Source organism: Myotis daubentonii, chromosome 3 (genome assembly GCF_963259705.1).
Source record: "Myotis daubentonii chromosome 3, mMyoDau2.1, whole genome shotgun sequence".
NCBI lineage: Eukaryota > Metazoa > Chordata > Mammalia > Chiroptera > Vespertilionidae > Myotis > Myotis daubentonii.
In genome coordinates this window covers 176,417,209-176,444,938 of record NC_081842.1, presented here as the reverse complement: position 1 = coordinate 176,444,938, position 27,730 = coordinate 176,417,209, and the positions used below count along the sequence as shown (strand labels likewise).

The 27,730-nt window shown below is 40.7% G+C and overlaps 1 protein-coding gene across 18 annotated transcripts in view; it reads left to right on the top strand.

The window, feature by feature from the left end:
* Nucleotides 1-27,730, top strand: part of NFIA (nuclear factor I A) — a 379,515-nt gene that overhangs the window by 229,675 nt on the left and 122,110 nt on the right. For 16 of the 18 annotated variants that reach the window (XM_059689356.1, XM_059689353.1, XM_059689363.1 and 13 more), the window contains one exon: nt 22,412-22,486. The exons of the other annotated variants lie outside the window; for them this stretch is intronic. In XM_059689356.1, the coding sequence (XP_059545339.1) occupies nt 22,412-22,486 (75 nt within the window). The remainder of the gene's footprint in view (nt 1-22,411; nt 22,487-27,730) is intronic. 18 annotated transcript variants of the gene reach the window in all.

Here is a 27,730-nt window from a genome sequence, read left to right as displayed (position 1 = left end):
AAGATTAATAATGATAAGTATCTAATAATGATAAGCCTGGCTACATACCCTTGTGGGTACATAGGTGCAGCACAGCTGTGGGTATACAATTGGCCTGTACTTTGGTTCTTGAGAAGTAGAGTTCATGGAGGTGAACCAGGGTGAAGAAAGATATTTGTAGTCTCTTTCATCTTTTGTCTACACAAGACCTTTGTAAATGCAATGTCCATGTCTCTTAATGGGCTCTCAGGTGAAAACATAGATATCAGCTATGCTCCAAGGTTCTTCTTTATTAAAACTCTTTATTACCTAACTTGATTGGCAAAGCTATATGAGTTCTCAAATCATGGTTCTTAGTGGCATTCTGTAATTTACTCCTGACCCGCTCCCCAGCATTCTGACTTAAAAAAATATCAAATCGGGACTTTTTTTGCAATAAGATTTATGCTACACAGAGTCTCACTGGATAAACAAAAAATAAGTAAATTAATTTTTACTAATTCTGTCACCCAAGTGTTCAGTCACAGCTTCTACTACTAAGGTGGTACAGCTTTAAGCTTGCACATAAGAACAAAAGTATGGTGAAGTAAGTAGTAGGCAAGGCTGGATCAAAACCATGTGTATGGGGAAGATGTCAAAGGGTACAAATTGTCTTAAGAGATCATGGTTTTAGTGGTTCTGATATGGAGGAAGAAATTACCTTCTCCCAGAGTTGTTCTGTGAGGGACACTTCCCTTTGATGCTGGAGTTTCAGCTTGGGTAGAATCACCTGGGTCCATCACCTCGTGAGGAAAAAAAATCTATAGTTACACCTGTAGGTCAATGATTTATATTACTACATTAATGATATTCGTGTCATAATCTACTGAGCCCTTTCTCAGTATGTGGGCCTCTGTGGTAGGTGTTCTTATCCATGAAGTTAGGGATGGTGCCATGGCTAAGAACCTGAGTTCTCCTTGAGTTGAAATTCCAATTCTACCAGTTCCTATCTGTGTCATCTTAACTTAGTGGCTTAAACTCCCTATGCCTCAGTTGCTTCATCTTTAAAATGGGGACATAATATCTACCTTGTAGCACTTTGAAGATTATTTAAAAACTAGAGGCCCGGTGCACAAAAATTTGTGCACTCGGGGGGAGGGGGGGTCCCTCAGCTCGGCCTGTGCCCTCTTGCAGTCTGGGACCCCTCAGGAGATAACAACCTGCTTGGTGCAGCCCCTGGTCGGGCTCAGAGCAGGGCCGATTGGGGAGTTGGGGCGCGGCCCCCTATCATGCACAGAGCAGGGCTGATTGGGAGGTTGCGATGCCACCCTCAGTCACGCTCAGGGTAGGGCCGATTGGGGGGTTGGGGCACCGCCCCCTATCACACTCAAGGCAGGATCGATGGGAAGGTTGTGGCGCCACCCCCTGTCACGCACAGAGCAGGGTCAATCAGGGGTGGGGGAGCTCCCCCCTGTCACGCACAGAGCAGGGCCCATCAGGGGGTTGGGGAGCTCCCCCCTGTCATGCACAGAGCAGGGCCAATCAGGGGGTTGAGGAGCTCCCCCCTGTCACTCACAGAGTAGGGCTGATAGGGGAGTTGGGACACCGCCCCCTGTCACACACAGAGCAGGGTGGATCAGGGGGCTGGGGCGCCACCCTCTATCACCCACAGAGCAGGGCTGATTAGGGGGTTGGGACGCCGCCACTGTCACACTCAGGGCAGGGCCGATGGGGAGGTTATGGCTGTACCCCATCACACACAGAGCAGGGCCCAAGGGGGGGGGGGGAGGGTTGGGGTGCCGTACCCTGTCACACACAGAGCAGGGACGATCAGGGGATTGGGGCACCGCACTCTGTCACATACAGAGCCGCAGGGAGATCAGGGGGTTGGGGAGCTCCTCCCTATCAGGCACAGAGCAGGGCTGATCAGGGGGTTGGGGCACCTTCCCCTGTCATGAACAGAGCAGGGCAGATAAGGAGGTTGTGGCCCCTCCCCCTGTCACACACAGAGCCGCAGGGCAATCAGGGGGTTTGGGCGCTGCCCCCTGTCACGCTGATCCTGGTGCCGGGAGGCCTCTTGGCTCCGCTGATCCCGGTGCTGGGAGGCATATTACCCTTTTACTATATAGGATAGAGGTCTGGTGCATGGGTGGGGGCTGGCTGGTTTGCCCTGAAGGGTGTCCTGGATCAGGGTGGGGGTCCCCACTGGGGTGCCTGGCCAGCCTGGGTGAGGGGATGATGGATGTTTGCAGCTGGTCACACACCCTTCAGGGTGGGGGTCCCCACTGGGGTGCCTGGCCAGTCTGGGTGAGGGGCTGAGGGCTGTTTTCAGGCTGGTGGGTGATTGAAACCCCCAACTGCTCCTTTTTTTCTTTTTCTTTTTATTCTGGGCCAGCTTTAGCTCTGGCTCCAGCTCTGAGGCCTCTGCTGCTGAAAGCAGGTATCTGGTTTGTTTGAGTTCTATAATCGAAACACTGTATCAACTCCAGCTCTGAGATCCCGGCTGGCTGAAAGCAGGTTTCTGGGGTTTTGTTTAGCTTCTATATTTGTAACTATGTTTCAAACTGCAAGCTCAGAGGCCAGCAAGGCAGGCGGGGAACATTGGTTTCCTCTGTCACTGAAGCAAGCAAGCCTCGTGTTAGCTTCAAGCTGCCTGGCTGCCGGCCGCCATCTTGGCTGGCAGTTAATTTGCATATCGCCCTGATTAGCCAATAGGAAGGGTAGTGGATGTACGGCTAATTACCATGTTTCTCTTTTATTAGATAGGATAACACATGAAAAGGCTGAGAAGAATAGTTAGCACTGAGTGAGCACTCAGTAAATATTAGCTATGTCACTTGATTGTTATTCCTATACCCACAAAGACACTGTATCATTTTTTTTTCTGCTTCATGGTACTAATCCTTCTGGTTACTGGGGACTGCATAGTCTATCTACGCTCTTCCAGGAAGCCTTGCCTAACCCAGCCAGACTAGCCTAGTGTGCTCTTCTGCTCTCAGAGCCCTTATCTTGTTGTATTGTAATTGCCTCTGCATTGGCCTGCTTCCCTGACTAGACCTGAAGGTCAAAGACATGTACCCCAATGCCTATCATAGTGCCTGGAATAGAATAAGTACTTAACAGAGTTTTTATGGATAAATTAATGAAAGTTTAATTCATGTACTCAAGGTCACAAAGCTAGTAATTTAATGAGAGCCATGTCTGCCTTATAAAAGTAAATAATAAGCTATGGAAAATATTTCCCTAATATTAGTAATACGTTTAATTATGATTCAAGACTGACCATTACTTATGGTCAGAATGCTGTCCAAATTTGTCGAAACTCTCTAAATTTTGGCCCTATCACCTTTTCAAATCTTTATCTAGCAATAGTACTTGCCATCTCTCCTGACCCTAGCATACGCAGTTGGTTCCTGAGCCATAGAGTTAGCCTTGTTGATCCCCTACATTTGACTTATACTTTCATCTTCTTCTCTCAGGCAGTCATCAATATTTATTGAGCCTACATTGTAGAGGCCTGTGAGCTCCAAGGATACAGAATGAAATCAAAGGTGGTGACATTTGAATTGAGTCTTGCAGGAGTGAATCAAGCCTTCTCACTGGTTCTTCTTTGGAAGATGTTTTTGCTAGACTGTGAGCCCTTAAGAACAGGGAATTGATATTTGCTCCAAGTTTATCGTAGGTTGGTATCAACAGATGTGTGTTGAATGAAATAAATTGGCTGTAGAGAAAACTTTAGGTTTATAATTAAAACACCTTTAAAAAAACAATACTACATTTAGCTTTTCCCTCACCCGTTTGATGGTAGTGGGAACCTCAGAAATTGGCCACTGAGTTTACTGACTTTTTCATTCAATTTACTGTGTAATAGAGCAGAATGCTATTGGCTTCACCAGCTGTGTCCAGAAGGGCTCTATGTTCAAATTAGTCACAAATCATGTCCCTCATGGCATTGTTGCTAATGACAACACTGAAGATCAGAAATGCCTTTATTAGTGAAAAATATTTTATTTCAAGTGCCTTGACATTTTACAACTGACAAGAAAGTGCTTTTATCTGTGTGGGTTTTTGAGAGAGTACACCAGATTAAGCACACACATATGTACCTGTAATCTAGCATGTACACAGGGTTCCCACCTGGTTGGTGACTATCAAACAACCTGGGAAGATTTCATGGATTTCCTCGTGTTAGGGGTAGGAGTTGAGTGTAGGGAGTACACCCTGGTGATCACAAAGCAGAAGGGCATCTGTGCAGCTGGGCCCTGAGTAGTTGCCCTCGGCTCTTACTTTTAGAAAAATGACAGTTAATCAATAAAGTATTGGAATGATTAGAGGAAAAATATTAGAGCTGGGGGAGCTGTCCTCTTGAGCAAGGAGACAAAGGCCCTCATTGGAATTCCTGTTGGGTTGATAGCATGTAGCTGCTGTTGCTTAGTTTTGTTTCCTGCCTATTTTAAGAATGTTGCTAGTTTGGTTTTAGTCATAGCGACTTGAGTCATTTTGGCCCTTTGTCTCTTCTTATTTCACCTACATCCTTTCAGCAGAGAACAGAATGCATATTTATCTTCCAGTTTTACATGTTATTTCTATCCTATCTAATAAAAGACAAAAAGGGTAATTGACCGTACCTTCGCTATGCTTCCCATTGGCTAATCAGGGTGATATGCAAATTAACTGCCAACAAAGATGGCGGCTAATTTGCATACTGCAGGCAGGGCGGGACAGCGCCAACCGCCAGTGTGCCGCCATCCAGGGCAGGCCAGCCGCCGGAAAAGCACGCCCATTCCAGAAGCCCCAGAAGCCGGCCGTGCCCTGCTGCTGTGGGACCCGAGATCCCAAGATCGGTGGGTCCCGCGGTGGCAGAGCACACAGGGTGGCAGGGGCACACCTGTTCCGGGGGTCTTCGAGCCCTTCTGCCTCTGGGCCCTGCTGCTTCCAGCTTCCTCTATCCAGAGTTCACAGCCAAAACCTGGGGGCACAATTGCAAGTGGGGACTGTTAAGGACCTCGCATGACTCCAATCCGCCCAGAAAGCCGCAGCCTCAGGATGGGAGAGCTGGGATGGGTGCATATTCAGTGCATTGATTCACGTCTCACCCCAAGCCCTGGTACAGACAGGACACCAAGGCCCAGCAGGCAAGACCTGCCCAGGTCACACTGTCAGCCACGGGGCCCAGGTGAGCCGAGCCCGGCTCTCGGGGCTCGTAGGTCAGGCTCGGGCCCAAGGAGGCGGAGCCAGCACCCAGGATCCCTGATCCCGGATCCCTGGGTGGAAGATGCGGAGGGCCTGACAGACGAGCGAGCTCACCGACTCTCCAGGCGGAGCAGCAGCACCAGGGGCTCCGAGCCCCGAAGCTGGCCAATGAGAAGCCAGGGCAGGAGGGGCGGGAACTTCTGCTGGGGGGTGGGGGGAAGGGGCGGGGACTGTGGGCTGAAGTGGTGGTGAGTACCCGCTGGAGGTTGGAGCTTCTGCACCCTAGGAGGGGTTCCTGACCTCTGGGTTTGGGAGACGTGGACATTAGGGGGGACTGGACCCAGGGCCTCAGGTGATAGGGGTGCCCAGGAGTCCCTGGGACGTCTGGCAGCTGGAGTCTGGGGCGCCTGCTGGATGATAAGACACTTAACTGTCCAGGCGGGTGCAAAAGGGCTGGGGGGATCCTCAGTAGGTCTGTGGGTGGCTCTAGGTCCCCCAGGGTGACATGCCTGGCTGTGACCTTCCCCAGAGCTGCCCTGTCCAGACCATGGACCCCGAGGTGTCTCTGCTGCTGCAGTGCCCCCCGGGTGGGCTGCCAGAGGATCAAGTTCGGTCTGAGCTGAGCCTGGCCTACGACCGCAGGTCCCGCAGCAGCAGGGCACACCCGCCCCAGAAGCCCCTATCAGCCGGCAGGGTGAATTAAAAACAAAACCCACTTTAAATATAAAGACACGTATAGATTACAAGTAAATGAATTAAGCTGCAGCCTGTTTTGCTCAGTGGATAGAGCATTAGCCCATGGACTGAAGTGTCCCAGGTTCAATTCCAGTCAAGGGCATGTACCTCAGTTGCTGGCTTGATCCCAGTCCCTACCAAAGCATGTGCAGGAGGCAACCAATCAATGTGTCTCTCCCTTTCCCTTCACTCTCTCTAAAATTCAATGGAAAAATATCCTTGGGTGAAGATTAACAAAAACAAAGTAAATGGATTAAGTAACATTATTAAAAAATTAAAAAATAAAATATTAATTGAAATGTAGATGCATTACATGAAAAAATTCCTAATTGCTTCTAGCATAATTTATTAAATTGTGCTAAAATTTACAAGGGTTCAATTAAAAAATACCTTAATTCTAAATGATATAATAGAAAATATATAATAGTGCAGTTATAAGCACTTATCTGAAAATACAAATTTTTTTTAAAATATATTTTATTGATTTTTTACAGAGAGGAAGGGAGAGGGATAGAGAGTTAGAAACATCGATGAGTGAGAAACATCGACCAACTGCCTCCTGCACACGCCCCACTGGGGATGTGCCTGCAACCAAAGTACATGCCCTTGACTGGAATCCAACCTGGGACCCTTCAGTCCACAGACTGATGCTCTATCCACTGAGCCAAACCAGTCAGGGCTGAAAATACAAATTTAAAGAAGTGAATTTAAAGAAGGGATTAGCCAAAGAAAATATATGCACAACCCATGGACACAGGCAACAGTATGGTGATGGCCAGAGAGAAGTGGGGGGGGGGCAAGAGCTGGGTAGAGGGGGCAAAAGGGGGGAAATAGGGACATCCTATGTAATAATAATTATATAGTATAATTATATAATATAATAATTCTGACTGAATGGCAGAATGACCGGTTGCTATGATGCACACTGGCCACCAGGGGGCAGACACTCAATGCAGGAGCTGCCCCCTGGTGGTCAGTGCACTTCCATATGGGGAGTGCCACTCAGCCAGAAGCTGGCTCATGGCTGGCCAGCTCAGTGGTGGTGGCAGGAGCCTCTCCCACCTCCGTGGCAGCACTGAGAATGTCCAACTAACCGTTTAGACCCGATCCGTTGGGGGCCTAAGCCTTTAGTTGGACATTCCCCGAGGGCTCCCTGGCTGCCAGAAGGATGTCTGACTGCAAGCTTAGGCCTGATCCCCCGGGGAATGGGCCTAAGTCGACAGGTGGACATCCCCCAAGGGGTCCTGGACTGTGAATGGGCGCAGGCTGGGCTGAGAGACCCCCCCCCCAAAGTGCACTAATTTTTGTGCACCGGGCCTCTAGTATTCTATAAAGTCCATGAACCTTTAGGAACAATGATGCTATCATGGATAAACAACGTGCTGTGTGTGCTTCCTGGGAGTTTATTAACTGTGGGCATTATCTTCTCGGCAATGAGGAAATCAGAGAGGCTTGGCCAACACATTCCCATACACATACAGACCATAAGCCAGTATTAGAAATCAAGACTCTTCCAAAAAGTCCTAAATGTATGCTTTATATGTATGGACCAATGAGTGAGAGTCCTGCCTCCAAACAAAACAGGCAGTAGTTCAAATATAATCAGTTTTTAAAAATCAAGTTCTAATACCTGAACTAGACACTTGGGTAAGGGTAAGGAGTAGAGGACATGATTGAAAATGAAGGGGAATTTCAAAAGAATTGTAATAATCAATGTCTGGCTTATAAGAGTTTGCATTCTAATTATAGAGACAATAACCAGTTCAGAAGTGAGCAGAATTACATAGTATTAAATACCTAATGAGATCGGTAAGAGAGTGTTCATATATGGTATAGAGAGTTTGGTCCACCAAGGGACAATATGGTCCTCCTTGAGGGATGTTCAAAATGTGTGAGGGCATTTTTGGTTTGTCACACAGGGGGAATGTTGCTGGCATTCAGGTATACTAACTGGTATATAGAACACAGGGTAGTTCTAAACATTGGAAGGAAGGAGTCCCTGTCAAAGGGCTGATCACCCTGATGAGGAACACTACAGAAATTCCGAGAACTCGGGACTCTGACTTAGCTAAAGCTGAGTCTAAGATATATGTACTCCATCCATTCTGTGAGTCAAACACAGGTTCTGTTTCCTAAAATCAAGGAAATGGCCTGTATTAAAGTGCTTCAGTGATCAAAGTCAGTAAAGTGAAACATGTCGATCATCCTTCGGCCTAAAAGGGCAGATTCGTTTAGCATTGATTTAAAGCTATAAGGAATCAAGACCCTTTCTTTAATGATGCTTTCTGATGGCTCTCCATTTAAATTGAAGTAAGGAGCTGAAGCTTGACTAGAGGGCAGTTCGTCTCTAAAAGGATGTCCACATTTAAAAGTTACCATTGCTTATTTTGAATGTATTTTTATACTATCCAAACATATTTTCACATTTTAAAAAGTTTCATTTTCATTTGAAAAATACTGAAAAACAAAATTAGACTTCTAAATACCTATTTTCTAGAAGAGGCAGCATGAATTTAGTTACCAACAAGAATTCAACCAACCAAATTCTTTTAAAAAGTATAACTGGCAAAAAAACAAAGTGTCATTTTCTCTTTCTTTTTGTAAATACTCTTATATATTACTTATTGAAAAATATTAGATAAAACTTGATCTAATAAAATGTCCTAGGGTCCATATCTTATCACCCCCAAAATATAAGTCCACAATATGTATTCCCATCGTTAGGATAATGCGTAGCCCATGTAGATGGTCAATGTGCATTTGAAGAATAGAAGAGATATTCTAAGTTATTTTAGGCATTATAAGCAACATTTTATAAATATCTTAAGTAAATAAGATTATACTTAGGAATTTGAATCCTAAAATTTATACCTAATTTATTTAAAATAATTTGGAAATGAAGTACCGTTATATCTCATTTTAGAGAAACCAAAAACATGTGAGAGGATTAATTTTTAATAGGTTTTGTGTTTTTTCTTTAGAAAATAATTTTCATTTTACTAAAAAGAATCCACTCAAAATTATACTATCAATGTTTTTATTTATATACACAACTTTTATATGAATACCCACATTATTTACACATCACATTATTCCACATCAAAATAATTTAATAATTTCTGTTTTTTTCTTTTAAATATTCCCTATATGGTTCAAGATCTAAAATACAAAGGATATATTTCTTGTTTATAATAGTAGCTATCATTTTTTTTTTTTTTTTTGCTGTAGGTTCTTTGCTAAGCATTTTAAGTGCATTATCTCATTATTCCTAACAATAAACTTAGGAGGTGGACACAACCTTAGTGCCATTTTACATATGAGGAAACTGAGGCTTAGGATATTTAGGATTCTAATTTACATAATACTATACCTCCTACTATATGATATGTAAGTAATCCTTTGCAGATATAATTTTTAAAGGACAACATGAATGAACACATTGTCATATTGATCCCTTTGCAAGAGAAAAAGACAAATACATGGCAGGTTTGCCTTGATTTCTATTTAGCCCTAGAGTGTTTTGTTTTTCTGATCACAGCGACTAAAAACTATGAAGCTTATTATGTTTGATAATTACTTATTTTTAATTAGATAACACATTTAAGTTCAAAAGTAAGTCTGGAGAAGCTTGGCTGGGGAAGCAGAATTAACTGCATTTCAAGAGAGCTTTCCTAAGCAAAGATAATAACCGCTAAAGAGAATGGCCACTGGCTTGTTTGAATCCTTGGTTGCAAGCTAACACTCTGAGGGAATGTTCTTAGCAAAACACTCACTTCAGCGGAAATTAGGTCAGCCTTCTGGAACATTTATCATGTATACCTGTCACCAGAAGACCCAGTCCTTAAAGTGAACTGAGATCACAGGCATCGGGGTTCCTCTCGCTCTGAGCTGCAAAGGACGCTCTAAACCAATAGTTCTACAAATATGTGAGCTTGGCAGAAACTCCCATAAAACCGAAGCCAACGCCCATATAGTTGCTGTGGGAATTGAATTCCTTAATACTCTGTTTATAGAATTTTGAAATGGCAAATGGATTCGGTCTGTTCCGAAAAACAATCTGTCCCATGGCTTGTTTGGAATAACATCTCTAGTTGCTATAGAAGGATGTAGACAGACAACCCATGTCTGATTTGGAAGTCAATTTCACCAGCCTCTGCTTGTTTCATACTGTGCAGCCAGGTTGGTTTTTGTTCAACTGGAGGGTATTATTTGCATAAAGGAAAGGTCAATTTCTATTGAAGCTAGGGAGCTGCTAATTCGATATAGAAACTAGAGTCGTTAGCAAAATCCAGAGCTAGAGTAGTTAGCAAAATTCGGAGCAATGCAAGGTAAGATAAGACTGTATGATAAAACCAAAACAACATAAATGAGTCATAACCCGATGGCCTTTCAGTAATCATGTGGCAATTTTCTGGTGGTTTCAGAGCAATGTCAGCAAGTGTGGGGATCCTACATGGGAACTTGAGAGTGCATCTGTGTCAGTTTATGTGCATTTCAGCTCAATGAATGTCATTCATTGACAGTCTCATGGGTTGAAATGACCACATTCAACAAGCAGTCAAATCACCAAATCTACTAGGTTAAGTTAACTTCTCTTTGAAAGGGAGTAATTATCCGTTTCATTTGTTCTTATTGGGCAAACATTCCTAAAGACTTCACAAAAAACATCGCTATTCTATATGTGAAATTGGTTGAAGAAAACAATGAAATTATCAAATATTGTGTAGGAATCTACCTTTATATCTCAAGAAGAACAAAAAGAATATGTGGGTAAGAAGAAATACTTTATTTGTTTGTTCATTTGTCACACATATACTAAGGACCCACCATATGTTATACATTTTACAAATGGTAGAATTAAAAAGATGAGAGAGATATGGTTCCCACTTCCATTATGCTCTCATTTAAATTGTGTGCCTGTGGGTGTATCTGTGCGTGACAGAGCTTAAACAAAAAATAATGATACTGTATGTGAAATGCCACAATCGTAAAACTCAGGAGAGGAACTCAAGAATTTAAAGAAATTTTGTCTATGAAAGTAGCTTGTAAAACAAAGTTTTGTTTGTAACCAATTCCTTAAGAAAGATGGGCTGTTTCATATGAAAAGTCCAGATTTGAGGAGCTGAAGGCAAAAGTGGGACTGGCAGAAATCAATAATGATTTCTTGCTTAAAGAATTAAAAAAACAAAACAAAAAACTTTCATTATCACACTCTATTAAGCCAGGACCAGGAAACAATTTCTAATCAGCACTCTGATCTGGGCAGAGATTGTGCAGTCTTTTGTACCAGGCCTCAGATCTGTGTTCTCTATTCACACATGCTCACTTCCAGCTGTTGTCATTGAAATCCCACATAATCTTTCAAGGTCAAAGGGCAGTCACCCATGGCTGCTGCAGTTAAAAGGTTATGCTGATTTCTGTTGTCAAATATTGGTCCTTTTCTCTTCCAAGCACTCCCATTCTACTTTTTTTAACAAGAAAAAGCCAGCCTAGAATTGTATTACATGACTTTAAAGTCTTAAAAGTGTTGCTCCATTGTACGAACACGACATGGCCTGAACAGTCTAATTCCTTCTGTTATATCTCACAAAGAATTTCCTGGTACTTCTAAAATACTTTGTGTTTGTGCTAAGCCAGCAAACTTCAAAGTATAGTGGCCCACACGATTTGTGGCATGCCACAGTATCAGCAGAAATATATAATATGGAGTCTATAATTTAATAAGCATTGTGAATTATGGCATCTGTAAGTAATCGCCGGTTAAGTGAACAAGAATTGCACCAAGCAAATGACTTGTAAAAACATGAAAATTCTTTGTATCTGTGGTTCTAAACATTAACTAATTTTATTATATATTTTGAAAGCTACATCTACCTATTTGCAATTCCTCCTCTTCCCCCCCGCCCCCTTAATAGTCTTAAGAAAAGTAATTGCAAGGACTCTTTTTAAATACACTGCTTGGTTCGTGAATGACTTTTTTTCCCATGCTTGGTGAATCAAAATCCGTGTTGAGTGTCTTAAAATTAGCACATGGCCTCTGGTCATCTTCTTTCCTTGTCATTGCCTGTATCCTCAGGTGGGTTAGCAAGCAGGGCTTCCTGTAAGTGGTTTCACAGCCATGTGAATTAAACCTAAAAAGGAGGAACAGGACAATGGGCATTAATGTTTTTTGCTGTTTTATATCCATAAACCAGGGTAGCCCTCGGGTGATCCAGTCTCATGTCTCTTTCATTTAGGGTAATCATTTTCTGATGTATTCAGAGAATAAATTTCCTTACTTTTCCCTAATATATGTAAGAGTTCATAAGCAGAAACTGAAGCTATAACAAATAATTTGATCCATTTGCAGATTAAGTTACTGTCTAAGTTTAGAGAAAAACTTTTATTCAGAACATAAAAACAATAAAGTTGTTTATTACCCCTTTTAGTTCAAAAGCAGATTAAATTAAAAATACTTTTAAGTTTATGGTGCATTAAAAATAACATCATTTTTAAATATTTATAAAATACAGATCTTATGCTAATTATAGCTGAACTTACTTTTTCTAGCATGAAGCAAAATTTTATTTTTTTATTTTAAAAACTTTTTTATGGTGCTTAAAATTTTTTTTCCCCTAAAGCAAGTGTTCCTCTGTTCCTGCACAGAACTAATTTGTAGTTGGGTCCACTTGCAAAGCACCTATTTCTGTTTATTATAGGCTTAATAAGTGCATGATTCTAAATGTTTAGGGGAAATTAGTTTGTTGGCATGACAAAACAATGAATGAAAGGATATTTATTCAGGAGGAGAGAAAATTAGGGATTGAGGGACTATCTTCAAATACTCAACAAGTAGCAAAATGGAAGAGAGAGCGATTTATTCTGCCTGTTCCAAAGGACAAAATTGAGGTAAATGAGAAGTTTCAGGAAAGTAAACATGTGAAAAGAATTTTTAAAAACCAAACCTTTTAATTTTATTAGTCTAAAATGTTTATGACACAGTGATGATTGCTCCATATCTAGGTGATCTTTAAGATCTCTTCATTTCCAGTTCATTTCATGATGTGATACATCTGATATTTACAGACAAATAAAGATATTTTTCACTTTTTAGTTAGATGTTTTGATATCTATTAGACATAGTCCTTTAATTAATTGCCTAATAATTCAAACTTATAAACCCTTTTATGTAAAATCATTGAGCAATCAAACTTAATTAATTGAAATACTATTTTTCCTTATTAACTGCAGGAATTGGGGAAGATGTGATAAGGCCTTTGAATTAGACTAGATAATCAAGTCTCTGGTATAACATATGATGGATTAAAGTGCAATAAAATTTATTATATAAAAGAACTAAACAAACCTGTAAACCTGTTTAGTTCTAATCCTAATTCTGCCACTAGCTGTGTGACCATAGGCAAATCACTTAACCTCTCTGAACTTAATATTGCCAACTACACAAAGTTGTACAAAGAATTAGAGCTAATGTGTCTAAAGTGTTTAGCAGAGTACCTAACATATAGTAACTATTGGATAAATGAAAGCTATACTTTTGATGAAAATTAATACTACTGAGAGAGGCTCCATGTATAATTTTTTTAAAATAGGTTGCCTAACTTTATAATACCTGTTACCAGCTTGATACATTTTTCTAATGTAGATATGCTTAAATGATTGCAAGTGAGGATGTAGTGTCCTTAGCCTTGCATAAAATTGTTAATTAGCTCAAAGAGTTCAGATTTTATTTCCCCTCAGTACATTGGTACATACAGCAAAGGCGGGGAATAGGAAAAGGAGCCAAACAATGTATCTGCAGAATAGCATTTGCCAAAACCCAATAATATCCTTGTCAAATTCTTTGGGAAATAGGGAGTTAAGTAATGTTGGAACTCTCAGGAGCTTTAACATGTAAATGTTTCTTGTCATCCACCAAGGGTTTTCCAAACTCATTTTACTATAGACACCTTTATTTTGCATATATTTGGATTGTGTTAGAAGATAACACTGAGAAGATATACTAGAAGCCAGATTTCAAAGGGCTTTAAATACCTAACTAAAGAGTCTAACCTTGCCCTGACTGGTTTGGCTCAGTGGATTGAGCATCAGCCTGAGGACTCAAGGGTCCCAGGTTTGATTCCATTCAAGGGCATGTACCTTGGTTGCAGGCACATCCCCAGTAGGGAGTGTGCAGAAGGCAACTGATTGATGTTTCTCTCTCATCGATGTTTCTAACTCTCTATTCCTCTCCCTTCCTCTCTGTAAAAAAAAAAAAAAAAAAGAGTCCAACCTTTCTCAAGGAACTCATGAAATACTTACGGCTTTTTTATCAGATGAAAAAATACCAACCATCCACCTAACCTCTACCTACTATCCTAGTGGAGTAAAGTAGAGAAAAGATACCTAGTAGGCATCACAAATTTATGTACCCACAAGGGCCTTATAAATCATTTAAATAAATGAAATACAATGAGGAGTTTTGAGGCGTGTTATATATTTGTAAGCTCATGCCCAGTTTAAAAACATTCATATGCAAAAAAAAAAAAAAAAATCTGTGCTAACTAGCCAAGCAAAATATATCTGCAGACTGGAATTGGCCTGTGGACTTCTAATTTGTGACACTTTACATTCTAAAGGGAGAGTTTGACAACTTATGAGGTTTAGGGTAAGTACTATGCTGCTATAACAAAGAGACCGAAAAAATAGAGTGGTTATAGTATACCCAAATCTTTTTTTTTTTTTTTTGTAACTCTTCTAAATGATAAGGGTGATGATTCTCCACACTGTCATTCAGGGTCTCAGTTTCCCTCTCTCATTGCTCTGCTACTCCATGGACACTCTCTGTCTGCATGGCTGAAACTGTTCCAGCTCATAAAAAGAGGAAGAGAGTGTGTCTGTGGGGCAGGAATTTCCTTTCAGGCGTGTGGGGTAGAAGCTGATTGTATAACTTCCATTCACGTTCCAGTAGTGACCACTGTTAACTGTAAGGGAGGCTGGGAAGTGTGGTCTGTGGCTGTCAACCATGGACATGTCTGGACAGCCAGCAGACTCGGGACAGGAGGACATTGCTAGTCTTTGCTAGTTGTTAAAGTTTTCCTAGAAAGGTCTTATAAAAAGACCCAATTTTAGATTAAATTCATTACTGCAAATCTTGGCATAAACATTTTCCTTAACTGGGAATACAAGCCCCAGAGAATAAAGAACTTTTGTTATTTCTAGTTGTATCTATAGGGCCTAGGATTGTGCTTGCCATATAATAAGCATTTAATATTTGTTGAATGAAAACAATAAACCAGATATTGACTTTATCTTTATGGACATGGCAGAACAAACAAGCAAACAAAAACACATATTAGGTTTTTGTATTGAATACCTGCATCTGAGCAGGGCAGGAAAATTGGGAGCAACAAAAGAAGGAACTCAACAGTACATCAGTCCTATGACACATACTTCTAAAACCTCTTTTTGATTCATCCTTCTTTTAAGCTAAGACATTATTTCCATACTAATGACAATTCCTTGATGTGTTATGATAAACAGAATGACAATCATAACCATATTACAAATGCATTTATAACAAACCTTTTCATCTGAAAATCTCAAAGCACCTCATCCATATCATTAGTTGGCAACTGTCATTTCTTTGTTTTATATATTCTCAGACACAACTTTCTAGATATAGAAATATTTCAGTCTTACTGTCAGTCCACACCGTATGTCAATCTTTTAATGTTTATCATAAACAGACGACCAAATGAAATTTCCTCCACCATCATGAAAATGAATCACACAAACAGCATGCATGTGTATTTTTATGGCTTCTATGTTCTTTCTTAGTGATGTCTGAATTTTTAGCATTTGTTTTAAATAAGGAATTACTCATAAAATAAATAATATTTCAAATGTTATCATTGAATGGTAGAATAATTTAAATAGTCAGTGTGTAATAAAAAAATCAGATTAAAATTTTAGAATTTGGGCTTAATGGATCAGCAAGAATAAACCCACAGCCCATTTCCCCCAAATCTGTTTTCTGAGATATTTAAAATTAAAAGTACAGAAACAACGTATTGGAGGTAAACTAATAATAATTTATATTTTGCTTTAGAGGGCTACCAAATAAGGGTATCTCAAATCGCTCATCTGAATCACTGAGTAAATATTTATTACACAACTAGAACAGGGTTTGTGCAAGGCCCTGTGAGCAGTGTAAGATAACGAGACATAACCCTGCCCTTGCCCAGTTTATGGTGGGAGTGCAGAGCTAAGGCAGGTAAACAAATACTTGTCTGATAAAGTAGAAAAAGGCTATGCCAGAAGACAAGTTGAGAAAAAGTTCTGCTTAACTTAGTGGTATTGACTGAGCACACCAGAAATGCACTGATGTGGTCCAGAGGGCGGATGATGGAGGGGCATCCCCTTCCCTTAGGTGGCTTATACGCAGGTATGGAGTTCACACAGGAGAAATAGAAATTCCAGGGAGGAACAGTGTTGCTGAGGGGAACTATTCTTTAGAAGGACAAGTATGTAAGTTCTGTGAGAGTAGCATCATCAGGATTTAGCTCATCATGGGCAATCCCAAATACTTGGGGAATATAAATAGTGTGAGAGTGAGGGAGGTCTTTTCCCTTTGAGGAGCCCAGACATACACACAAGAAAGGCCCAGCCACTGGCCTGTCTTTGCCTGGAGATGGAACAGTATTTACTTAGGGACAATAGAATGGAGATCTCTTCTTTCGCTGCCATGACCTGTGTGTTGTAGTTGCCCTGAATCCATTAGCCAGATGAGACTTGATCATTTAGAGCTGGGAGTCTTTTGCTATCCCAACAGGACAACCCAAACACCACAGATGTGTAAACTTTCCTCCTCAGTACATTCATTCTACTCCATGGACATTCAGAAGGTCTTTGAAGGCCAACTCCTCTGGACGGTTTTTTCCCAGCTGTTTCTTCGCCCGACCTTTGAACAGTTCTGCAAGGTTACCTGTCTCTCTACAAATCGAACTACCACCCCCCTCCTTTCCTGCCTGTTTAAAGGTAGATAGATGTTCAGTCCTTTAATGAGATGAAATTCAGTTCCCATATAATGGCATTTTCCATAACTGCTGATATCATCGAGGTAAAGAGAGCTGCTTTTCTTAACCACCCGTAAAAGAATTCAGCTTTTCATATCCCTGCCTCTCTTCAAAAGCCTAATCTCTCCCTACTGTGAGGAGGTCTGACTCCAAGGTATTGAAATCTCCACTCTAATTGGGAATTCACTGAACAAGACCTCAGTGAATGAACTTTTTTAGTCATTTTATATAAAACGAAAAAGGATGTGCTCCTTACTTCAGTCTCCTCTGAATTGCTCCTGAACACTAGTTCAGAATTGGAGAGAGAGTCAGATCATTACGCAGCCCGGCTTTCCATCTAAGATGTGCTTAACAAAAGTATATGTTTTGCACTCATTTCTGAGAGACCCTATTCAAAATGTAAATCTTGGGACCTTTGGGGAATGTTTAATCAGCTCTCCAACTGAAGATCTTTTCATGCTAACATCTCAATTCAGAATTACTTAAATTTACCTTTTTATATATTTTCCCATTTTCCTCTCATTTTGCCATAAAGCAGAACTCCCAGATTAGTGTTATTTCCCCGAAAGTCATTTTTATGACTTGGTTTGTGTTAGTGAGAACAAAATATTAATCTGCTCAGGTTCGCTTAGTAATTACATTAGCCGTGTCATTTTTTCCATCATTTCTTAGGTTTCATTTTTCGTGGCTGTCTTCCACTGGATCAGTGGGTTTCTAAATAATTGGTGAAGGAACAAAACCAGTTTCATAGTCATTCAAAGTTACATGGCGTGTTTACACAGACCTTTTCCTGAGGACACATTGTGAAGTTAAAGTAGTCAAGGCCCTCTGATAACCTCATAAGACTGTGCAGAGATGATTCTATCAGGACTTGTGAAATAATTCTCTTTATTTTTATATTTCTGGTTATTGTACATTCGCATATATTTCACCTTCTAAATTACACACATTTTCCTAAAATAAGCCTTTGAGGAAGGTTTCTAGGAGGGAAAGGAGGATCAAATTATTATTTTGGCAGCGACTTTCTCAGGATCACACAAGATCCTACTTTAAGCTTCAGACTAAATTGTTTTGTAGTTGGTTTTTTCCCCTCTCTTATGTTTATTAAATAATGCTGCCCTTCAACTCTGTTTTTCCTTGGTTTCCCAAAATTTGAACCATAACCACAATAATAGGACAACCCCAGACATTCCTCCTCAGAGAACCTGATGGCACCTTCTTGATCAGGAGCTTCATCTAAAGGGCTTGTCTGTCCTGTCCTTGTCCTATTTAGTTTGGAGGGACTCTTTGGATGGTTCATTTTAATAGTTTTCAGATGTGTACTGGCTTGCTGGAGATGAGAGAGAGAGAGAGAGAGAGAGAGAGAGAGAGAGAGAGAGAGAGAGAGAGAGAGAGAGAAATAATGAATTCTGCTTACACTTTTATAAAGAGGAAAATGCACATACTTGAGCCCGATCTGAGTTGTGTTTCTTCAGAGGCATCTCTGGAGTGCTCACTGGAGACCAGACACTGTGTTAGGACCTGGAGTGCTGGAGATACAGATGACGCTCTTTCTCAAAGGACTCACAGTCTAACATGAGAAAAAGACAAAACTGCAATTTAGTGTCCTAAGTCCTAGATTAGAACCACACATAGTACATCAGGTCCGTATCCCAGAAAGAGAAAAGGAGTCTTCTCCAGCAGTGAGGTAACCAGAGAAAGCTTTTGATAGAGGTGACAACAAAGCTGAGTCCCAAAGACAAGTAGGAGGTGGCCAAACAAATAGTCAGAGGGACAGAAAGTCCGGAAAGAAGGAGCAGGGTGAGGGCAGGGGCTGAACCAGGGCCCTGGAGGTACGTGTGTTCACGTAGGCCAAGGAATAGGGCTGGAAGCAAGAAACAAAATATAAAATTGAGCCCAGAGAGGAAAGCAGAGGCTACATGGAGGTCGTAGGTCATGTGAAGGAGTTTGTTACTGTACCCTAAACTCTTTGTGGGGCTCTTGCAAGATTTCTGACAGGGTAGTGATCACTGAACACTTTGGGTTTTTCTTGGATCCTCCAGCACAAGCATGTCAAACTCACACAGCGTGGCCAGCCGTGAGTTTGACATGCTTGCTCCAACACCTTATTCTTTCCTACCTCAGGGCTTTGTACATGCTAATCCCTCTGCCTGAAGAGCTCTTGCCCCTTTTTTCCTGGCTGTCTCCTTAGCATCTTTCAGATGTCAGCTCTTAAGAGAGACCTTCTTTAACTGCTCTTTCTAAAGAGTTTCCTGCTTGTTTCCTTTATATCATTTATACCATTTATAATTTTTAAAATAATTTGTTTCTTTTATATTGTCAGCTGTCTGTAATCATAGACTGTCATTTCCTGAAGGCAGGACTGTATCTCAAACCCCTGGACGATCACCTGGCCCACAGTAGGGGCTCAATACATATTCGTTGAATAAATGAATGAATCATCAGATTTGCCTATTAGTGAGATAACTCTGAGTGGAGAATAGACTAGAAGAGAAGCCAAGACTGGTGATGAACATAGTTAGAAGGCTGGTGAGAATTGGCAAAAGCCTTAAGCACAGTCATACGAGGGAGACAGAGTTGTACATGGAGTCAAGAAATTGTAAGAAATTGAATCCATGGGGATTAGGTGGATGTGGGTGTTTGTAAGCAGTAGGAGTAAGGGATGACACCAAAACAGAAAAGCAGATTGAATGGTGGATGGTTCATTGACATAGGAAAGTCAAAAGAGTAAAAACAGGTTTTGGGGGAGAAGAAAATGAGCTCAGCTTTGGACATGTTGGATCTGAGGCTACCCGTGAGCTATATAGATAGAAATATGCAATAAACAGCTTGATTCATGAGTTAGGAATCTAGAGGAGCAGTCAAGGCAAAAGATAAAGATTTGAGAGTCATTGGCTAATAGATTCATTCATCCACTCATTCAATAAATATTCACTTACTAGCTGCTTTGTCTCAGGCATTAAATACAGTGGAGAAGGAAACAAATATTATTCTAGCTTTCACAAATACCACAGTCAAGCCTGGTAGCTGATATCATGGAAATAGAGAAGATAAACTGAGGGCAAAAAAATATATGGAGGGATGAGCACAAACCCTGGAGAACACTAGCATTTTAGAGGTAGACAGAAGAAAAAGGGCAATGAAAACAGGGTGAGTTTGAAAGGATGAGCACAGAGGTTACCCCCTCCCAAGCCCTTGTGACAAACTAAACTTAGTTTTCAGTTATATTGCTTGCTTTATTTTATTTTATTTTTTTTGGTAGCAGGATTAATGTATGTGTGTGCACATTCTGTCTATATAGAAATTCATGTTAAGTTGTCCTTAAAGTAAAGAATTACAAAGGTTGTAACTGAAACAAGTATCAGCTCGCAGGCAGGTGACACAGACAGAGGTGAGCAAGAGCTGGAGCTCAACCCAGCTTTTCCTATTCCACTATGAACTTCCTTGCCATTGATATATGTGTTTTAAGTTAAACTTAATGTACATTGTGGTTGGATTTCATTTGTTATGGTCTGGAGGATCAATGTGATCTGAATATTATCACAATAGAAAAAGGTGTCAGAGTCTGTTTTGCCAAGACCATGTTAGAGAACTTTTCTTGATTTACCTATTTTTACTTCTCAGTTCTCTTAATCCAAGAGACCACACCTTAGGCCCACCTCAAATAACAGTCAACTAAATACCTGGGTGTGGGTACCTTGGGAGCTGAAATTTCTTAACCAACTCTTCGAATGAAATTTTGCCATTTTTTAAGTTGTGGTGTATATACATTTTTTCTTTTGTAAATTAAGATATTGACATATAACATTACATTAGTTTCAAGTGTACAACATGATTCACTATATAGATATATTGTGAAATGACCCCCCCCCCAGTAATTCTAGTTAACATCCATCACCATACATGGTGCTATTTTATTTTACTAAGAAGTTTATGATTATCAGATATCCTAAAAATTAGAGATATTTACCTATAATATCAGAGGTTGTGTATTTGATCTTAAAAACTGAAAATGTTCTTTTAAATCTAAGTTTAAAAAATATCTTTCTTATGCAGAAGTCAAATGTTAAAGGAAAAAGAATAATTTGTAGGTGCATTTATAATCCAAAACATGACAATTTTTGCATGTATTTATGTCTCTGACACTTAACAATTTTTTGTTGTGTAAAATGTGCAAGTAAACTTGCCTCCCCTACGTAGTGATCATATTCAGATTGGTCTTTTTTCTTATGTTGTGTTTTTTAAAGGTGTTTTCCTCATTTCAAAGAACAGTTATTTTTGAAAATTCCCCTCAGCCATCAGCTTCTCCTTTGGCCCTAATTTTAAAGTAGGTGGTTACATTAACTCAATAGACCAATGGTTCTCAACCTGTGGGTCACGACCCCTTTGGGGGTCGAATGACCCTTTCACAAGGGTCGCCTAAATACATCCTGCATATCAGATATTTACAGTACAATTCATAACAGTAGCAAAATTACAGTTATGAAGTAGCAACGAAAATAATTTTATGGTTGGGGGTCACCACAACATGAGGAACTGTATTAAAGGGTCGTGGCATTAGGAAGGTTGAGAACCACTGCAATAGACAGATCTCTCAGTTAGGTTTACCTATGTGAGGCTCACAGAATGAGAAGACTTTAGAGGCAGAGAGGGAAATGACATATCATCAATTATCTACTAGTATTCCTTGCCATTTATGTTTTATGTTCCTCAACATACTATAAAAATGAATACACAGACATCATAAAGGAAACTAATCATCCAGAAAAAATGAAACAGATTCAAAATTCAAAGGTTAATTTTGTACCATTAATTTATCTTTCCTTAAAAAAAAGTAAAGAATCAACCCTACAACAAAAAAACTCTTGTTCTTGAAACAAATCTAAATTTTATCTGTGCTCCAAGAATTTATTTTTATGTTTCAATGGTTTTTAAGGGATTTGCTTCTGCTAGTCTGGCTTTTTAAAGATTTACATTGTGGTTCCTCTAGAAATGAAGGGAACATCTTTAAATCTTGTTTGGTTTGAATGAATAGATAGTTAATCCCCATCAAACGTTTCTTTAGAAAATCGTGTTTAAAACTGTTGTGGAATTTAGCTATCCGGGCTGACTCTTAGGGTAGGGTGTTTTCATCCCAGTTGTTACGGCCTCAGAGGTCAGCCAAGGTAACCATTTATTTTAAATCGTCTTTTGTTTCAGATTTCCTGTTGAGTTTTTTTTTTTTTTTAACCATTTCAGAAAGCACCCAGTTGTTGTGTCATAGCTTTCCATAACCTCTAGATTCAAACCAAAAAACACACACCAAAAACTACATAACTAAATGACTATACCCTCCCACGGAAACTCTAACCAGAGCAGAATATGAAAGTAGACATCATATTTTTTAATCACAGTGAAACTCATGTTTAGACTTCTGTTACCAAATATCTTCTATTTATGACACTTTGCCTCTTTTGTTTTTGTTTCCTCAGGACATTTGGGCTTCCAGGACAGTTTTGTCACATCAGGTGTTTTTAGTGTGACTGAGCTAGTAAGAGTGTCACAGAGTAAGTATAAATTTGCTTTGATTTGGTACAGATTTGCCTTTGGTTTGTGCTTGCTTTCTGCCTCGGCCTCCTGGAGACATAAATAGCTTTCAGAATCCCCTTTTCACTCACCCATTGGAAGACTTTTGCCACGCAGTTTATTTAAGAGCCAAGAATTTAAATCAGGAAAATTTGATGTCATTTTAATGTGAAACATATGGAAAGAACTGAAATCCTGAGTGCTTCACATATTCCTTAGTTTGTAGTGTGAACCTGGTTTTAAAAAACCCTGAGGCTTCCCTGATTTCTAAAAATTCTGCAATTAAAAAAATACTGGTTTTGACCTTTAAAGAATGCTAATGCCCTCAGCAGGAGTGACACAGGACAGCATGATCATTACCAGCTTGTCAATAATCACCAACAACAGTGAATTACGAGTACCTGTCACCACCCTGTTCCATTGATCAAAAGGTCATTGATTGTATTTTTGCTATGAAATAATCCAGACAGTCCAAGGAGAAGGTATAGGATTCTCTCTCTCTCTCTCTCTCTCTCTCTCTCTCTCTCTCTCTCTCTCTCTCTTACACACACACACACACACAGTTGCCTTCCCCTAAAAACATATTTTTGTTTTTATTTAAAAGCATACCTATAATGACTATGATGTTTGAACACCTAGTAACAGAAAGAAAAAACATATACCAAATATTACAATTTTTATCCCCCTCCTACTTCAAAATATCACTTGTAGGTAAAATATGCATTGTCAAAATTGGTTTCAAGTCAAAATAAATCATTTGTGGGATGAGGTGAAGTAAAAAAACAATCTTTTATTTTCAAGTTCATGCACCCCCTCCCATTCCCTGTGTTACTATCTGAGAACATTGACCGAGCAAACCAGTCAATCTCATGACAAGATGCCCGGTCAAGCAAGCCAAGCCATTCTGATCTTACAATTTGGATTCTGTCTGTTCTTATTTCTTAAGGCTAGAAGACCCTTAAGAATCCAAAAATGGGGAGACAAGGTGGGGGCAAGGGGGCAGGGGTAGAGGGTTAGACAGAGAGTGACTTTTGAGTACTCACTATCTGCCAGGCACTGTGCTAGGTCTTCACATAGGTAGCATCAGTTAATCCTTGCAGTAAACATGTCAGATAGAAATCACTCTCATTTTTACAAATGAGTTAAATTACAGGTCTATTGAAGTCATTTACCCAAAGTCAAACAGTAGGTAAATGGTTAAGCTAAGTCTGTGTAATGCTAGAATCTAGACTGGCCCAAAGGAACTTGAACTCTACAATGTGAGGCTACATGGAAAATAGCAGAAAAGTAACTATGGATGTTAGCATTCTGGTAGTCAGGGACCCTTGGTTGGTGCAGGGCTGTCCAGGAATGGCGGGGGAGGGGAGGTGGAAACCTAAGGGATAAGTCATTAGGAGCAGCAGGTTGTGAGGTAGAAGGGAGAAGTTTCTGTCATAGTTTGAAGTATGCGTAAAGTAGCACCCAGTGAAGTAGAGACTAGGTTGCTTTATTAATGTGGAGGATATATGCTGTCCTAGCATAGCTAACTAGCCAGTTATTTGACATAGACAAATAAGGATGCATAGACAAATAGCCACACACACACACACACACACACACACACACACACACCATTTTAGGACTTCTAAAAAATCACTAGCTCACATTTTTCTTGTAATTTTAATAATAAAAGTAATAAAGACTGATATATCAGAGTATAACTGTCATAGTGGCATTATAGAGAAATATATTGATTGAGCCCTTACTACAGTCCAAACAGCCTCAAGTGAAAATCCTTTGAACTCTAAGATCGGAGCACTAGACCTTTTTAATCTACCCTGGCTGCTGTAATGCTTACATTTAATCTTCATTATCATCAGTGTCTGAGGCCTGGGGTTGTATGAGAAGGCTCACGCTGCTCAGAACCATCCTCAGAATCTTGTTCTTCTTCCTGTATATCCCTTTAAGGTCTTATATCCCAGGGCTTATCAGTTCCAAGCTTGATTGGACCTCCATGCAGTGTGTGATGGTGTGGTTGCCAAATGAATTCTAAAACTGCCTTCATGACTGCCAGAGGGTATGGCTGGACCTCAGATTGAATTTGCAGAGGGACCTGGTTTTGTTTCCTGTCGCTGCTTAGGGGCTTGTGTTGCTGATGCCTGGCATCGTGAGCGGCCTTCAGCTCTCCAGTGCTTTCTGATTCTGCACACTGCTGTGTAATCGCTCCAGGACTCACTCACACATGGCCTCATGCTGACTGAATCTGTTTGGCAAGAGTGGGACTGGGCTGTGTCAGCTAAACTGTGGCTTCAGGCCAAACTGCCATCCAGAGCCCCCTCCCTCTTACAGATCTTTAATCCAGGTTTGTCAGGGTGTATGTCTCAAGGTTGCCTTGGTGGTTGGAGTAAGGATCCCCCAGCTCAGGTTTCATCACCCTCACACCTTTCTGAAAGACTTAACACTCGAGCCACACGAAGGAGTCAAAATCTTTAACCACTCCTCACAATGCTGACCCCTTGCCCAGGCTGGAAGAACTAAGCATCTGCATTAGAGGTGCAGCAGACACTTTTTACAGATGAGTGGGGCTGGGTGCATTCTGCAACCTTGAAATAGAAATAAGCTAACTGGCACATAAGTTGATTAAATGCATAATGTTAGCGCTGTTAAGAGCATGATTCAACACTAATATGAACAATTATAGTAGCTAGAATTCCCAAGCATGCACCTTGTACTGGGAATTATGCTAGGCACTTTGTAAACATTATCTCATTCATCCCTCCCATGGTCACTGTTATTGTCCCTTTTTACAGATGCAGGAGACCATGATACTCTAAGTCAGTGGTTCTCAACCTTCTGGCCCTTTAAATACAGTTCCTCATGTTGTGACCCAACCATAATATTATTTTCGTTGCTACTTCATAACTGTAATGTTGCTACTGTTATGAATCAAATGTAAATATCTGATATGCAGGATGGTCTTAGGCGACCCCTGTGAAAGGGTTGTTCGACCACCAAAGGGGTCGCGACCCACAGGTTGAGAACCGCTGCTCTAAGAGGTTAAGAAACTTGCTCTTTTTACTTTGCTATACTCAGCTAGCTGACTGCAGATATTTTGTCATGACCTCTCCTATACCTGCATTATAGAACTAAACAGAATCCAAAGATTCTGTGTTTTTATTAAATAACTAGAGGCCCAATGCATGAAAATTCATGCAAGAGTAGGCCTTCCTTCCCCTGGCTGCCAGCACCGGCTTCCCTCCGGCACCCAGGACCCAGGCTGCTTCCCTCCTCCAGCCGCCTGCAGGCACCTGGGACATGGGCTGCTTCCCTTGGGCCACCCGCAGGCACCCAGAACCCAGGCTGGCTTCCCTCCGGCCTTGGCTTCATCAGGAAGGACATCCGGAATGATGTCCGGTCTAATTAGCATATTACCCTTTCATTATTATAGGTCATTTCTTGTTAGAGTTGATAAACTTTTAGATTACTAATGTGTGCATTAAAAAAGGTTAAAACTATTTTCAGGTAGAACAAAACAAGTAAGACATTTAGATTTCCCCCATGGGTTTGTTTAAAAAAAAAATGAATAGTATTTTAAAGCAGTTTTAGTTTTATGGTTTTAGGTTAACAGAGTACGAAATTTCAATATACCTGCTAAATAGTTTTCCCTATTAACATCTTTTGTTAGTGTAGTACATTTGTTACAACTGATGAGCTTATATTGACACATTATATTAACTAAAGTCCATAGTTTACATTAGGATTCACTCTTTGTGTTATACATTTGTGTGTTTTGACAAATGTATAATGGCATGTCTGCCTTATTATAGTATTATACAGAATACTTCACTTCCCTAAAAATCACCTGTACTCCATCTGTTTATCTCCCACTCCCCTAATCAGTGATCTTCTAAGTCTTTCTGTAGTTTTCACTTTTACCTGGATGTTTTCCATGGCCTCAGTGTCTTAGAATTTCTTCACTGTGCTGCAGATGTTTTCTCAACACCTTCTTATCTGTCCCAGCCCCCCCCCCCCCCAGTCCCCCAACCACACCTAACTATGACCAAATATATAGTCTGGAAATTTCACACTACTGGTGGCCTTGGCTTGAAAGTTTTCCCTTATCCTGGCCTCTGTAGCATTCAATTTTTGAATTTGCTAATATAAATATTTACTTTCCCCACCGTTTCCAGTTAGTTTCTGTTTTTAGTTTTCCTCCTTTTAAATTTAATAGAGGAGGGAGGTGCTATTTCAGTATTTCCACATGAGGATTCACTGAAATAACGATGTGTTAAGTTTGTTGTTTATAATCGTGTTACTACAGGGTGGCAATGGCAGAGAAAGTCAAGAGAAAGCTGCTGGCTTAGCCTCACACATTCAGAGGTGAGAGTCGGCAACAAGGTTATTGTATTGATTAGATGCATGGAGCTGTTGGAGTCTCCCACTAATTCCCTTCTCACCCTTACCTCCTGCCTTTTCTTTTTTTCTTTTCTGTTTTTGCATTATCTAGAGTTCATGAAAGGCAAGAAAGGAGAGTCCTGTTTGTCTTAGCAGCAAAGCAAGTGCTATAGCATAAAAGTAAATGTATGTTTGTTTTCCCACCTTTCCCCCCAGGTGATAGGACCATCGGAAAGTTGTCTTAGTTTTTTATTACTTTCTTCCCTGGGAGAGAGGAGCACTGCTCAGACTACTAGACACTGTGCCGGAGGAGAGACAGAGACGGCCTCTCTGCTTTGGGGGAGTGGTTGACCAATGCTAACACTGTGGTTCGCAGTCGCCAACCTTGTTTGAGTGTGGTACTGTGAGGAAAGAGACAGGAACCATCTGTTGAAATGGCTCTTACATGATGCTGCGCTTTCAAACAAAGCCTTCCAGCAGCATTTCAGATGGGTCTCTCTCTCATAAAGTTGCCACAAAGAGAGCCCACTCTAGGAGCTGCTAAATGGTGCTCTTCAGTAGCTCTCTGGGTCAGCACCCACTCTTGTTTATTTTGCGCCAGTGTTTCTCTCCAGGTGTGTGCCTTGAGGCTGTCAAATACCCTTCCTGGTATGAACCCAGAAAATCCTCCCCAAAAATCCACTTCTTCTGCCCATTTCCTCCTAAAGTGCTGACTATTTCACTTGAAGCTGGTGGAGCGACTCTGAAACCCTAAATACTTGGCTGGGAAAGAGGAAAACCGCAAATACACACAAGCCATTGTGACTCTGGCCTGGCGGGTTCTAGTTTTCCAGGCAGCGGTTTGTACACCC